Below are 14,238 nucleotides of genomic sequence, written 5' to 3' on the forward strand. Positions count from 1 at the left end.
TTTTTTACCGATGCTTGGAATAAGCGTCGGCAAATAAGAGTCGGAAATTTTCTTTTTTGGTGTAGTGTTTCTTTAGAAAAATTTATACTTTATATCATAAATATTTTTTTTGTATATTTAAAATGATTTTAGAGGTATTTCAATCCAAAAATAAACTTAATGCCCATCATGTACTAAATTCAACCTTCAAGCAAAAGCCATCCGAGATGTGATATCCCCGTAAAGGCAAAACGAAAGAAATATCAAACCTCTCTATTATTTTAATAAAAACTTTTTGGATTAAAATTGATTCTATTTCGACTCCATTTTGGTATACTTGCAAAAATACTTCTTGAGGGAGACTCCCTTGATGTCATTGAGACATAGATTTTGTAACGTAAATTGTAGATTTCATGTGCTATATATTTATTGATGCAGTGCAAGCTCCTCAATGCTTCATTTACTTTTCACCAGAAAAAAAAAAAAATTATTAACTAGAATCCTTTATCTTTTTCATGTCTAAGCATAGTTTTAATAATAATAAAATCATGCGACTCATATCTCCAAACAAGAAAGGAGGAAAGCATAGCATGGATTCTAAACTTGCAAGTTTCAAGCACATGAACAAGCATGTATCTCATATGAGTTGCAGTGCTTTCGCATGTATTGCATGTGCTAAGAACTAGTCTACTGTAACACGAGAAAACTTTGACCTAACAATTTTCAATACTTTCTTCCTAAAATCAAGGTTTATGCTGGACCCATCATAAAAATGATTGCTTCTATAGGAAAAAGTTGTGAAGTGATTTTGAGATATTAAGGATGAGCTTGGATGAACAGATATGATATCCACAAGATATCTAGTATATCGATTGGAAGCACATCTTATACTGTACTTGCACCCAACTATCCATGCGATTGTAGTTTGTAACTGCATCCGCAATGATTGCACTTTCCTTGTGGTATCATAATCCATCCATGCTATTCAAAGGTTCTCAAGTTATGGTTTACACTAACGAGCTGGAAACACAATACAGAACTAGGAAACAAGCGATTCATATTAAATGAAGCACCTTATCCTTTAAGTCTGCAACTAAAATTCTTCCTTAACAAATGTCTTGTTCCTTGCCTTGCTCACCTCTTCAACATGTGCTCTTACTTCAACATAGGAATCAGGAACATCTTAAGCAAGCTGCGCATGCATACGTGTAACACATGTGGGCACTTGCTGGATTTTTTATTGCAAAGTTTGGCAGAAATTTGTACTCCATTTGAATCGTAAAACTACAGGAAAAAAAAAGTCATCTGCCTATTCTTATAAGCATCAAGGTAGACTCGAGATCCCTCCCCCATTTTTTTTTTTTTTGGTAAACCGGATACATTATACAATTCTAGTATGGATTCTTTAAAAAAAGTCGGAAAGGAGGAGCAGGTGATGATGGAGGGAGAATGGTAAAGTTTCATAGCCATTGACAAACGATGCAACCCAATCAACAACCCAATTTATCTCACGATATACATGGATGATCTGAGTAGCCACATATTCTCTCAATAGGTTGCAGATGTCCTGCAACAATGAGTACTCGTCTCCAGCCCTAGCATGCCCCTAGATCCACTCAATCATAGTCGCTGGGCCCACAAATTCTCTTTCACCATCCATCATTCTTGAGAACCATTTCCATTAAGTGTAACACCTGAATAATACTTTTTCCTTTAGACATGACTACAAGTGGTAAATACCTAAATACCTTTTTCTTCTCCAAAGCAAACATGAACTGCAGATTGAGCCCCTTAATAGAGACTTTTTTATGTGCATGTTTAAGGGATTGTGTGAATTGGGTTTTGCTTCGCTGCTGCTTGCGCTCGCTTGCTTAGCAACCAAAGATTTTAGATTCTGAGTAGAACGGTGTATTTTCCAGAATTTAGTTTTGAATATTTACAATACAGGTGGATCTGTGCCAAGTCGAAGACAGCCCGAGTCTGATCCCATTTCTTAATGCCAAAGCCCAAGTTCTGTGCAACTTGAGTTCATCTTCACCAGTTCAAGTGTCGTCAGATTCGAAATGATCAGGACTAGATCTGGAGACCCATGCTTGCTTTCAGCACAATTCTTGTCTCTGGGATTTTCTATTTCTTAAACACAATAACTATAAAATAATGTGTACTTCTAAGAAAATGGTAGCTTAAATAGGCCCATCACAGTAGGCCCAACCCGGTCCATTGGTAAGCGTTTGGACTCCGTGGAATCACCAGGCCTAAATGGGCCTTCTTGATCCGGACTCTGGACTCATTTTATCTGCCACGTTGAGCGGAACAATCGCACTGCGAGCTCTTAAAAGGGAGCGAGACGGAGAAGAAGCAAGGGCCGAAGGCGATCGCGGAGCGATCGAGTGAGTGAGAAAGAGCGATGGCGGTGATGGAGAAGCTCAAGATATTCGTGGTCCAAGAACACGTTGTCTCGGCCTCCTGCCTCATCGCGGGAGTTGGTACTATTCTTCTTTGTTCAATTTATTCCTCCAAAACCCTAACATCGTTCTGTTCTCTTCGATCTATCCTTCATAGTATTTAAATAACCACCCTAGAATAAACCAAAAGGATACCGTCACTTAATCTGATTTATTTGAATTATTAGTGATTGTTAGTTCCAGTACACTATGTATGCACGTACATTTGATCTAGCTTGTTAAAATCTAAAGAAGATTGTAATGGAAAAGAGGAGGAAGAGAGAAAGAGTAGAGACTAAGATATAATGTGGTTCGACTGTAGTAAGCCTACGTCCACAGCAGAAATCCCTCACACCATTTATTTTTTTATTCTTATCAGGGCTATAGCTCTCCTCTCTCTTATAGGCAAAAGTAGGAGAAGAGGGAGAAGGAACGGCTCCCATAAATCAAGGAAACAGTTTCTATTCTTTTGCCAAAGTAAAAGGAAAAATAATTCCATTGATTACAATCACCAAAATCACTAGACACCAAATAGCTAAATCACCAAAAATAGATCCATGCGTCACGCGTCCGCCCAATCAGGGATATCGTCCAATACCCCCCCTCAAGTTGGAGCAGGTTGTTGGACAGAGGAAAATATGTCAGACATGCCCAACTTGCAGATGATATTTAAGAATCTGTCGTGGCCAAGCGCTTTAATAAATACATCCGCTAGTTGACTTTTAGTAGGCAAATATGATGGTTTGATGAGACCAGCGTAGAGCTTTTCACGGACAAAATGACAGTCCAATTCGATGTGTTTCGTTCTTTCGTGGAAAACTGGGTTGGAAGCGATATGCAATGCAGATTGATTATCACAATGAATAGTGATAGGCTCATGATGAGGAATCCGAAGATCTGTGAGGAGGGACTTAAGCCAAGTGAGCTTACAGCAAAGAAGAGCCATAGAGCGGTATTCAGCTTCACAGGAGGATCTGGCAACTGTTGTTTGTTTTTTTGTTTTCCATGAAAATGGTGAGGAACCAAACATGGTAATATATATAGCCACTAGTAGATTGCCTAGTCATTGGACAACTAGCCCAATCAGAGTCACAATAGCCAGTGATATGAAGAGAGCGAGTAGATGGAAATAAAATACCCTTGCTAGGAAATCCTTTGAGATATCGAAGAAGCTGGAGAGCAGCACTGTAGTGTGGCTGAAGCGGACGATGCATAAACTGACTGAGTATGTGAACTGAATAAGTAATGTCAGGTCGAGTAATTGTCAGGTAGATGAGTCGGCCAACAAGACGACGATAAAGAGATGGATCTGACATAGGCGTGCCATCAGTGTCGGAAAGCTTCAAGTTCTGCTCCATGGAAAAGTCGATGGGATGAGTGCCAAGCATGCCGACATCATCTAATAGGTCAAGTATATATTTTCACTGGTTGAGAAATATGCCTTTGGCGGAGCGGGCAACTTCAATGCCGAGAAAATATTTTAGAGTGCCCAAGTCTTTCATGTGAAAGCGAGTCTTGAAAAATTGCTTCAGAAGAGTAATGGCTTGCGCATCGTCACCGGTGACAACAATATTGTCCACATAAACCAAAACATGGACACAACCATTCTTAGAAAATTTGCTGAAAAGAGAATAGTCAGCTTTGGAATGAAGAAAACCAAAAGCAGATAATGCAGCCGAGAGTTTGAAAAACCAATTCCGAGAAGCCTGCTTTAAGCTATAGAGTGATTTGTTTAACTTGCAAACCAAAGTGGGATGAATGGTGGAGAGACCACGCGGTAGTTGCATGTAGACCTCTTCCTCTAAATCGCCATGAAGGAAGGCATTGTGCACATCCAATTGGTATAGCGGCCAGTGCTTAATGGAAGCAAGAGCTAAAAGACAGCGAACAGTGGTGAGTTTGGCAATAGGTGCGAACGTTTCATGATAGTCCAGACCCTCCAATTAAGTTTGACCTTTAGCAACAACTCACGCTTTATAGCGTTCGACAGAACCATCTGGCTTATATTTGGTCTTGTAAACCCATTTGCATCCGATGGCATGCTTGCCAGGAGGAAGGATGGTTAAACGCCAAGTGTTATTGTCAGCCAATGCTTTAAGTTCAATATCCATGGCAGCCCGCCAATGTGAGTGTTTGTTGGCCTGAGTGAAGGTAGTAGGTGTGATAGAGGATGTGAGAGCAGCCACAAATGCTCGGTGAGGAGGTAAGAGTCGAGAATAAGAGAGACAATGAGAAAGTGGGTGAGCAGTAGAGGAAGAGGAGGAGTTGGGTTTCCTAGCAATGGAGTATTCGAAATCCTGGAGGTAAACAGGGGTTTTGGATAGGCGAGTAGACTGGCGAGTTAGGAGAGAGGGAGGTGCTGTGGTTTCATCCTGGGATGGGGTGGATGTGGGTTCAGCCAGAGGAAAAGAATTGTCTTGAGTTGTAATAGGGTCTGAAATAGAATCAGTAATAGTGGGTGTTGAAGGCACTGGCAAATCAGAAACATCAGGAATGGGACGTGGCATGACAGAGGAATGCTCAGGTGCAAGAGTCTGAAAAGGAAAAATGTGTTCGTGAAAAACATCACGACTGACATATATGTTTTTTGACTCTAAGTCATAAATACGGTATCCCTTTTGCCCGAGAGGATAACCAATAAAGATGCCAGGCCGGGATCGAGTATCAAACTTATAAGAGATTTGGAAATTTCGACCATAACAAAGACAGTCGAAGACACGCAAATGACTGTAGGAGGGGGGCGAGCCAAAAAGAATCTCATAGGGGCTTTTCCCAGATAATAGAGGAGTAGGGATTTTGTTTATCAGATATGTGGCAGTAAGGATGCAATTGCCCCAGAAAGAAAGAGGTAGATGGGCTTGAAAACGAAGTGCCCGTGCCACCTCAAGTATGTGGCGATGCTTGCATTCTACAACACCATTTTGTTGGCTAGTGTGAACACAAGTGCGTTGGTGGACAAGCCCATATTTCTTAAAAAATTGTTGAAAGTCATTGGCGAGAAATTTTTGGCCATTATCAGTGCGAAGGGTTTGAACACAAGTATGAAATTGTGTTTTGACAAAGAAAAGAAAGTGGCGGAGAAGATATTGAGTTTTAGATTTATGACACATTAAAAATACCCATGTAGCACGAGAAAAATCATCAACAATGGTTAAAAAATAATGTGCACCTGAGAGGGAAGCGGTTTGATAACCACCCCAAATATCACAATAAAGTAAACTAAAAACATGAGTAGTAGAAATATAACTAGAAGGAAAAGGTAATCTAGTTTGTTTGGCTAAAGGATAAATATCGCAAATACAATTCTTAGAAAAAGAAATATCAGGAATAGATTTAGACAAAAGCCGTAGACACTGAAAAGAAGGGTGTCCGAGACGCCAATGCCAACGGTCGAAGGTGCTGGGCGGTGTGGGAGAAGCAAGATGTGCAAATCCAGGATATAAAGTCCTCCATGTAGTCTACCCACTCCAATCGTTCTCTTCGATTGAAGGTTCTGAATATGACAATGATCAGGATGAAAAATTGCAAGGCAAGAAAAAGTATGTGTGAGATGAGAAATAGAAAGTAAATTTAGATTAAAGGAAGGGATATAAAGAACATCATCTAGGCGAAGCCCATTAGGCAAAATAATAGTTCCTGTAAAAGAGATATTTGCAGTCTGACCATTTGGTAAAGTGACAGGAGCAATAGTAGATTGTGGTGTTAGCGTGACAAAGGAGGACTTGGAGTAAGCCATGTGGTGTGTAGCCCCTGTATCAATAATCCAATATGAAGAATTTGAAGCAGAGAGACAAGAGATATTACCAGAAACATTGGCTGCTGGGTTAGATGAAGTAGTAGGAGCCATGGTAGTGAGAAGGGCCATTAACTGTTGATACTGATCTGGAGTGAAGGGCTCCCCATGAGCGTGGCCTTTAGTGGTTGTGTCCAAAAAAGCAGAAGCTTGCTGGCTGCGCTGATTGGAAGGAGACAATTTGTTCCTCCCTTGCTGTCGATGCCCATTATTTTTATTGGAAAATCCATGGAGAAGAAAACATCGATCAATCGTATGATTGGTCCTCTTGCAATGATCACAATACAAGGTACGTTTTTGTGAAATAGGAGGACGACTAACAGAAAGTGCAGCAGCATCAGTAGAAGAAGTAACCAAATGCAACCATTCCTCCTGAAGTAACAGGGAATATGCACGGCTAACAGTGGGAAGAGGATCTATCAAGAGGATCTGACTACATATGGCATTGTAGCTTTCATTTAAGCCCATAAGAAATTGCATCACCATTTCTCGTTGTTGAATAGCTGAGTTCCTTCGAGGAACCGCAGGTGCAAGATGGAATAGTGCTATAGGAAGATAGTTCATCCCATAATGCCTTTAGGCCAGTAAAATAAGTAGCAATGGGAGAAGTACCTTGTTGATGAGTAGCGATAGCCCGAGAGAGTTGGAATATACGAGGAGCGTTTTGTTGGGAGAAACGGTTCTTGAGTTCACTCCATACCTCGCTGGCTTTCTCACATACATCATGCTATTGGCGATGTCATGATGCACCGAATTTAGGATCCAGGAGTATACCATTCGGTTGCATTGCTCCCACTGTGAGGCTTTAGCATTGGATGAATCAGGCTTCCTGATGGTTCCATCGACGAAACCAAATTTGTTTTTGGCCATGAGGGCCATGCGCATGGCCTGGCACCAGGTAGCATAGTTGTCTCCGGTGAGACTCTGAGTGACGAGAAAAATACCAGGATTGTCAGAAGGATAGAGAACATAAGCCGAATCAGAACTCGCGGTGACACCGCTAGAAACCGAGTTGGTGTTGCTGTTGGAATCTGCCATGATACTAGATGGGTGTGATATCAATGCTCTAGTAATGTGGTTCAGCTGTAGTAAGCCTACGTCCACAGTAGAAATCCCTCACACCATTTATTTTTTTATTCTTATCAAGGCTATAGCTCTTCTCTCTCTTATAGGCAAAAGTAGGAGAAGAGGGAGAAGGAACGGCTCCCATAAATCAAGGAAACAGTTCCTATTATGTTGCCAAAGTAAAAGGAAAAACAATTCTATTGACTACAATCACCAAAATCACTAGACACCAAAAAGGTAAATCACCAAAAATAGATCCATGTGTCACGCGTCCGCCCAATCAAAGATATCGTCCAATATAGCTTTAATTAGATCTCTCTAGTCCTCATGCAAATTCTGACGGTTCGAGCTATTCCATCTAGATTGCATTCTGGTAGTGCTAAAATGGACGTATGAAAGAGAAAAGAAAAGTTCGAAAATTTACGAACATATTGAATTTGGGGATTATTGCCTTTCCAAGGTGGCGTTTTGGCGCTTTCAAACCTTTCAAACCTCGAGAAGGTTTCTGCTTTGTGGAGGCTAAGTCTATTTTAGAACTTAATCATACGCTGATTAGCACAGGTAATTAACAATATGTTGTGGCGTTTGGAGATTGATTTCCTGCTGAACGGCGGAAAATTGAATTATATGATGAATAGAGTTGCAAAGATGTGTTCTTTAATTGAAATATGTGCTATCTTGTTGGTAATGGCTTCCCAGTTCTTGGAACAGGCTATGCTGCCTTTAGGCTCCAACTACGTATTGCTGTGTTAAACTATTTAATTTTGCGACAAATAAGATTCTCAAGAAGTTGGCATTGTGGAAATCTTCGGAGGTCCGATGTGAGACAGAATAAGCTGAACAATTGTCAGGATCAACATGAATTCATGATAATGTAACAAAAGCAGGCTTGGAGCGGATCCTTTCTGTAACTCGATTAGTAAAGAGTCGAGGCCCTTGAACCTTAAAGTATTTAGCTCAACATCATCATTCTTAATTGTACGCCCCATTGAGGATGTTGCCTGTAGCAAAATCTGTATCAATGATGCCAAAAATTATCATGTTCGAGGAGGATGGACCGACCATTTATCACTCTGTAACTGTTTGTTGGTTCTCATTTCTGGCGTTGAGCTTGTGTTTAAAGATCATTTTCAAGAGAAACAGATCTTTTCCCTCTGTTTAGCGATATAAGAAGGTCCTGACCAGTTAGATTATCTTGATGAAAGGGAACTTTGTATAACAATACCGTGGGCATTTTCTAGATGATTAGGTTCAGCATGAGCAAATGGATCATTCAGAATGGAGTAAAGTGCATTGAGGGTGTGCAAATGACTAAAGTTATATAGAATTTATCACCAGATCGTGGTATGTATAAACCAGATGTGTCAAAATAATGGACTAGAACCTCCCTGGATCTGATTCTGTACCCTTTTTTGCATATCAGATATATGAAATCAAGGTTTCATAGCGGATTTAGATATCTTTTTGCAAAAGAAAAAGGTATCTGCTCTTGCTTGAATAGTTTAAACTAGTCTCTTGTCTCATACTTGCTGTTAGCATATAATTACTCTTCATGCTAAAAACATCTATAGATCTTCTAATCATTTACTGGTTCTGTCATATGATCTAAGTGATAAAGTTTGCTGCCCTAATTTTGTTTTTGATGAAGATTGCTGAGTATGTAACCTAGAAACTCTTCTTTTCTCCACCGCTGTTTGTGCTTGCAATATTTTGTCTTAGTAAAATCAAGCTGTGCTCTCTTCCAAAATCTTTACTTTCTCTGAATCTATTTTTGAATGAATTTATCACATATATATCTTTTCATGTGCTTCTCCAACATCAGGTATGATGTTGACTTTTATGGTGATTATCAATTATTTATTCAGGATTTGCATTAACATGAATTACCATTGGATCAGAAACCATGTACAGAGTACTGTATCGCATTAGACGTGGACCATTTGGTATCCTTGGAACAGTGTTTTGTTACCTAATCAAGTTGCCTATCCTTTACCTTTGATGTTTAATTGTGGAACAAAAGTTAGCATTCCTTATCATAGATTAGAGGCAATTTTTACCTAATTTTATGCTGTATACCTCATTCTATTCATTCAAAATTTCTGAATCACTTTATTTTGTTATCAATTAGTATGAATAAAGTAGGATTCCTCTCTAGTGAATTTCAAGTATGTTGGTTTCTTGTGCAATATCAGGTCTCTGCCTTCCAGCTGTGGTCAGGCCTACATTGGATTCCTTCGAGACGGCCAAGCAAGTTCCACAACCTGCTTTAAGTGACGTATGTATATGTTGCACCTTTATCATTCTTCATTTTATCCTGGTTGATTTGAGTTGAGACACATCTCCAACTAAAGAAGGCCCATTTTCATTTCAGCTCTTGTTCATCTCCAATTATCCACTGCTTTTGATTGCAAATGTGATTCACGCTAACTTTGAAAATGAAGTTATGAATTTCTTATGTAACAGAATGTGTTCGTACTAATTAAAAGAATGAAAAGGATGTATCAGATTATGTGGTGATAGTTCAAATACCAATGTCCAGTAAAGCATGCAACTTTAGCAAGAAATGGTGCAGAACTTAATGTGGGTTAGCTTCAAATGCAATTTTTTGATGAGCATTTAGATTGAGAAATTTGTGTAAATTATAAAATTAGGTGATGTTACTTCGTCTATCTTTATATGAAAGGGTTTTAGAATGTGATTTGACCTTCAGAGGTCACTGATGCTCTGGTAATTTTTGCTGCGGAAGAGCTGGTGAAAGTGTTAGTAGGATCTTTTTTTGAGCTAAGTGTTACTATATGATGATGTTATTCTGTATTGCCTTTGATTGCAGGTGGTTGCAGGTGTGACCGGCAAAAAAGGGAAGTGATCTGGATTTATTATGGTGTACAAATGTGGCCCCATTTTTCTGTCTTTTTATTTTTTGTTTAATCTATGTGACATTTTGATGACTGCTGTGATGTGCTTCTGTTTTTCTGATATTTTCATAACATTGGGAATTAGGTGCGGAATCTATCTGTTTTTGTTAATGGGTTATTGGTCTGCATTGCAACGAAATTCCAGGTGTCGAGCTGGAAAGGACCTGTTTAAATAAAAGAAGAATTTGACAGAACATCGAGAAAATTTTGTTTCAGTACTATTTATACAGCCATTGAAGATTGAATGCAGGTTAACTCTGCTGCCAAGTAAAATTTTAACATTTAATACAGATTGATCTTCAGGATTCTGGTGGAGCTGCTTTATGTTCCAGTGCACCCTTCAAGAAGCGCAATGAGATTCTTCCTATATGTATTTTGAAGTTGATCGGTATTATAACAAGGTCAAGTGGAAAACTTTACTGTCCTTTTTATTTGTTAATGGTGGAATTTGCTTGCCTACGATAAAGATGATGTTAACTTCTTTCCCCCCAGACCTCTTGATTCATGAGGTTTTCAGGTGCAACTGTGGATGTTAACGCCCTTCTTCTTCCAAGGGTTCTCAATTTGAAGTGATAAGATGGCTCTAGTAATACTTTGATTTTGATAGATTCCAGATTGCGCCCTTTGATGATGGGTTGGCAGCAATATTTGAGAGACGTACTTCAGAATCATCTCTCAATATTTGCCAATTTGTAGAGGAATATTTCAGAAACAACTCTGTTGATCCGGGAACGGTCTCTTAAATTGGTGGAGCGCAACTTTTTAATGTATTTGTTTTCAGAAATAGAGAAGGAAAGCTTGCCAATACTACAATTATCCAAGTCTAATGTTTTTTTTAAACAATGCACCATCCAAGAATCGAATCTAAGACATGGAGGCAGTGTTATCCTTTGGGCAAGTCCCTGTTCATGCAGCTATTTGCTGCAGGTGAATCATGTTAATATCATATAATTTAATTATTATTAATTTATTTTTAATTAAAAAAAAGAAAAGTATGGGTCTATTCAGTGTCTTTATTATTTTCTGTTTTTTTTTACAAATTAATGAAATACCACGTGAAGATCTGTATTGGAGATCGTAGCACTTGCACAAAACTTATTTTTACCCTTATTTTTTTTTTTTTTGAAGCATTAAATCGTTGTTACCATAAATAAGATCTATAGACTTCATAAATAATTTTAAATAAAAAAATTTTGTAAAGACTAAAATGGTCTCATGATACATGATGTACAGTCTAGTTCCTTTGATTTATTGAATTTTGAAAAACGGAACAGAAAACCTTAGGGTACCAAACCGGCCTCAATGAGTGGCCATTACCAGGTTTGGGATTTCTACATGCATGACCACAATAAATCATCTACCAGGAGAATTAATTACCCATCACCAAACCCGATGAGTGACCTAATACCAATTAATAATAATTAATTAATCCATTAACTGGCCTCTGAAGCCCAAGACCTCGTAACCCCTACTTTCCTCCTCCCATCCCTCCCCAACACCACGCTTGATCACGTCCCCTCATAAATTCACCCATATTTGCACCCTACCGCTGGTAAGAGGAGACATTACGTGGGACCCGAGAAGAGTATCAACGGAAGAACGTCGGCATTAGAGTTCTGGAAGGTGGATTTATTAATAAAGGCTATTCATTCCTTAATTTGTCACACTCGCGTAGCCAATCCGTGCTCATAAAAATCTCCCTCCCATAAGCGTCCTTTCCAAAGATAGGCACGATTCATAGTATCTGAGAGCAGAGAGAGAGAGAGAGAGAGAGAGAGGAATGAAATATCCTGGCTTAATCAATAGAATTTAGTGAATATGCAATGCATGGAAACGTTTTATGTAACTACATGACAATGTGAATATTATTTATTACGCCGCAGAAGAACAAAGACATCTCTATTGGATTAATTTCATCATAATTCATTCAATGCACGTATACATTAACCCTCGGTTATGGTATAAATTCTCCCAGGACGCAATGGAGAAAAGGCGCCAAGCGTAACTCCCCTCTCCTCACTCTAGTGCTATTGTGCGCATTCATACGTGGGTGCCCTCGTTATCTTCAACCTCACGAACTTGCTGCTAGTCTCTCCCTCTCTTCTCCACTCCTAAACTCTTCTCTTCTCATCTCGCTCTACTTATATTCTACACTAATTTTTGTTTGCAGAGCAGTGTAAGGCTTACTACCTTCCGTTCCTCTCTTGGCATGGACTTTAACCTTATGAACAGTCTCATGATAGTGGAGGAAAAGGACTCGTTTGATTGGGCTCTCTTAGGAGATCCCTTCCCAGATGTCCCACTCCTAAGGTGACACACAAAGAGAGAGAGAGAGAGAGAGAGAGAGAGAGAGAGAGAGAGAGAGGTTTGTGTGTTTTTGCTGGTCTTTGAGTATACTTTTTTTTTGATTTGCAGTGAGAAGGATGCTCTGGTGCCATATCCTGAGAGCCTGGATCAAAATTATAATGACCTGCATGGCTCTTGCCCATTTTCAGATAATTTAGCGGCTCTAGTTCCATATCAACAATATTCCCCGCCACCTTTCGATAAGTTGGCCTGGGACGACAACAAGAAGTTCGCACCACACTACGGAGATGCTGTCAGTGATATTGTAACGCCACTGACCATCGTCACCAGGTCCAATGATGTTTACGATGGTCAAAACAATTACAGTGATCCATTTGAAGTATTCAGAGTAGGTTATGTTGAAGAGAAAAGCACTGAGAGGAGCACAAATGGGCGGCCGAGGGTGACCGACATTGGCCTCGACGAGATTAAAAACTATTTCTACATGCCCATAACCCGAGCTGCGAAAGAGATGAACGTGGGGTTAACCCTCCTGAAGAAGAGATGCAGGGAGCTTGGGATCCCTAGATGGCCTCACAGGAAGATGAAAAGCCTCAGATCTCTCATCCATAACGTTCAGGTATAAGCGATTTGCTGATTTTATATATCCTGTTACTGTTAAAGTGTGCTAATAGTTCGAAAATTGTTGATAAAAAAAAATGAATGCTAATTCCATGGCACTCGGACTTCATCTTTGGATGATGTGTTACGGTTTTGTAGGAGTTGGGAAATGGTGCAAGCGGGGAGAGCATAAGGAGGGAGCTGGAGACATTGGAGGAGCACAGGAGGCTGATAGAAGAGAACCCTCAGGTAGAATTGACTGAAAGAACAAAGAAACTAAGGCAGGCTTGTTTCAAGGCTCATTTCAAGAAGAGGAAGGCACTTCGAAAGCCCTGCTTCGACATCCGCAACAAGTATTATGCTTAATTCATTATAATCTGTATTTAATATCTTATTATATATATGCCGTCGTGGGTGCGTCCACGAAATTTTGATTACTAAATCAAACTTTGATATATTGAAACTAATTTGATTTGCATTTTACTACATTGCGGCCTAATTCTTAGAGGAGGACAAATTAATCTTTTAAGGAACTGGATGACATGCCAAATATCATCTAGAATTATCTTAAAGATTTGGCCAGCTAGGAGGAATGCAACTCCTGGAACCGGTGCATGGATTTGGTGACAAATAGTTTCGAAGACTAATATCGCACTTGGCATCTTACATTTATCAGTTGGAATATCGCCCAACCACATATATAGGAATAAGGTTTTTATCTCAATTCTCCATATATTAGGTACTTAATTATTTGGTTTAATTGGTGACTTTTGGAGGCTGTTTGGTTGTATGTGAGATTTTCTTATAAATTAGATTAATATAAAATTCAATTTTGTCGAAATGTATTTTGGTAAAGATTGGATCTGTTTTTATAAAATTCATTTTTCAGGTTTTGTAAAACATGGTTGTTTTGATAAGACAAGTTTTATGAAAAATAACCAAACAATCATTTTTATAAATTATAAATTTGTTTTAAAAAATCTCTTAATATGTGGTCATTTTAAATGAGCAACTATCCAGGAACCTAGCATTACGATAGTATACTCTACATAATTGGCTAAAATTGCCTTTGTTGAGAGGGATGCAGATGTTCTCAATAAGATTCCGAGCATATCCTAGCCAGTAATTTACAAAA

At 39.1% G+C, this 14,238-nt stretch overlaps 2 protein-coding genes across 2 annotated transcripts; both read left to right on the forward strand.

Annotated features, from left to right (window-relative positions):
- Positions 1-2,282: 2,282 nt before the first annotated feature.
- On the forward strand, positions 2,283-10,765 carry LOC103719671 (uncharacterized). Its single transcript, XM_039128555.2, has 3 exons — positions 2,283-2,465; positions 9,474-9,556; positions 10,112-10,765. Exons 1-3 carry the CDS (start codon positions 2,387-2,389, stop codon positions 10,145-10,147), a joined length of 198 nt encoding a protein of 65 aa, XP_038984483.2. The 5' UTR covers positions 2,283-2,386; the 3' UTR covers positions 10,148-10,765.
- Positions 10,766-12,558: 1,793 nt separating this feature from the next.
- Positions 12,559-13,478, forward strand: LOC148715486 (protein RKD3-like; the record flags this gene model as incomplete). Its single annotated transcript, XM_088714753.2, has 2 exons — positions 12,559-13,122; positions 13,263-13,478. Coding segments are annotated over 2 exons (771 nt in total), but the record flags the coding sequence as incomplete, so codon positions are not given.
- Positions 13,479-14,238: the final 760 nt, after the last annotated feature.

Source organism: Phoenix dactylifera, chromosome 1, assembly GCF_051530095.1.
Source record: "Phoenix dactylifera cultivar Ajwa chromosome 1, Ajwa_hap1_PhDact_Kaust_v1.1, whole genome shotgun sequence".
In the NCBI taxonomy this organism is placed as follows: Eukaryota; Viridiplantae; Streptophyta; class Magnoliopsida; order Arecales; family Arecaceae; genus Phoenix; species Phoenix dactylifera.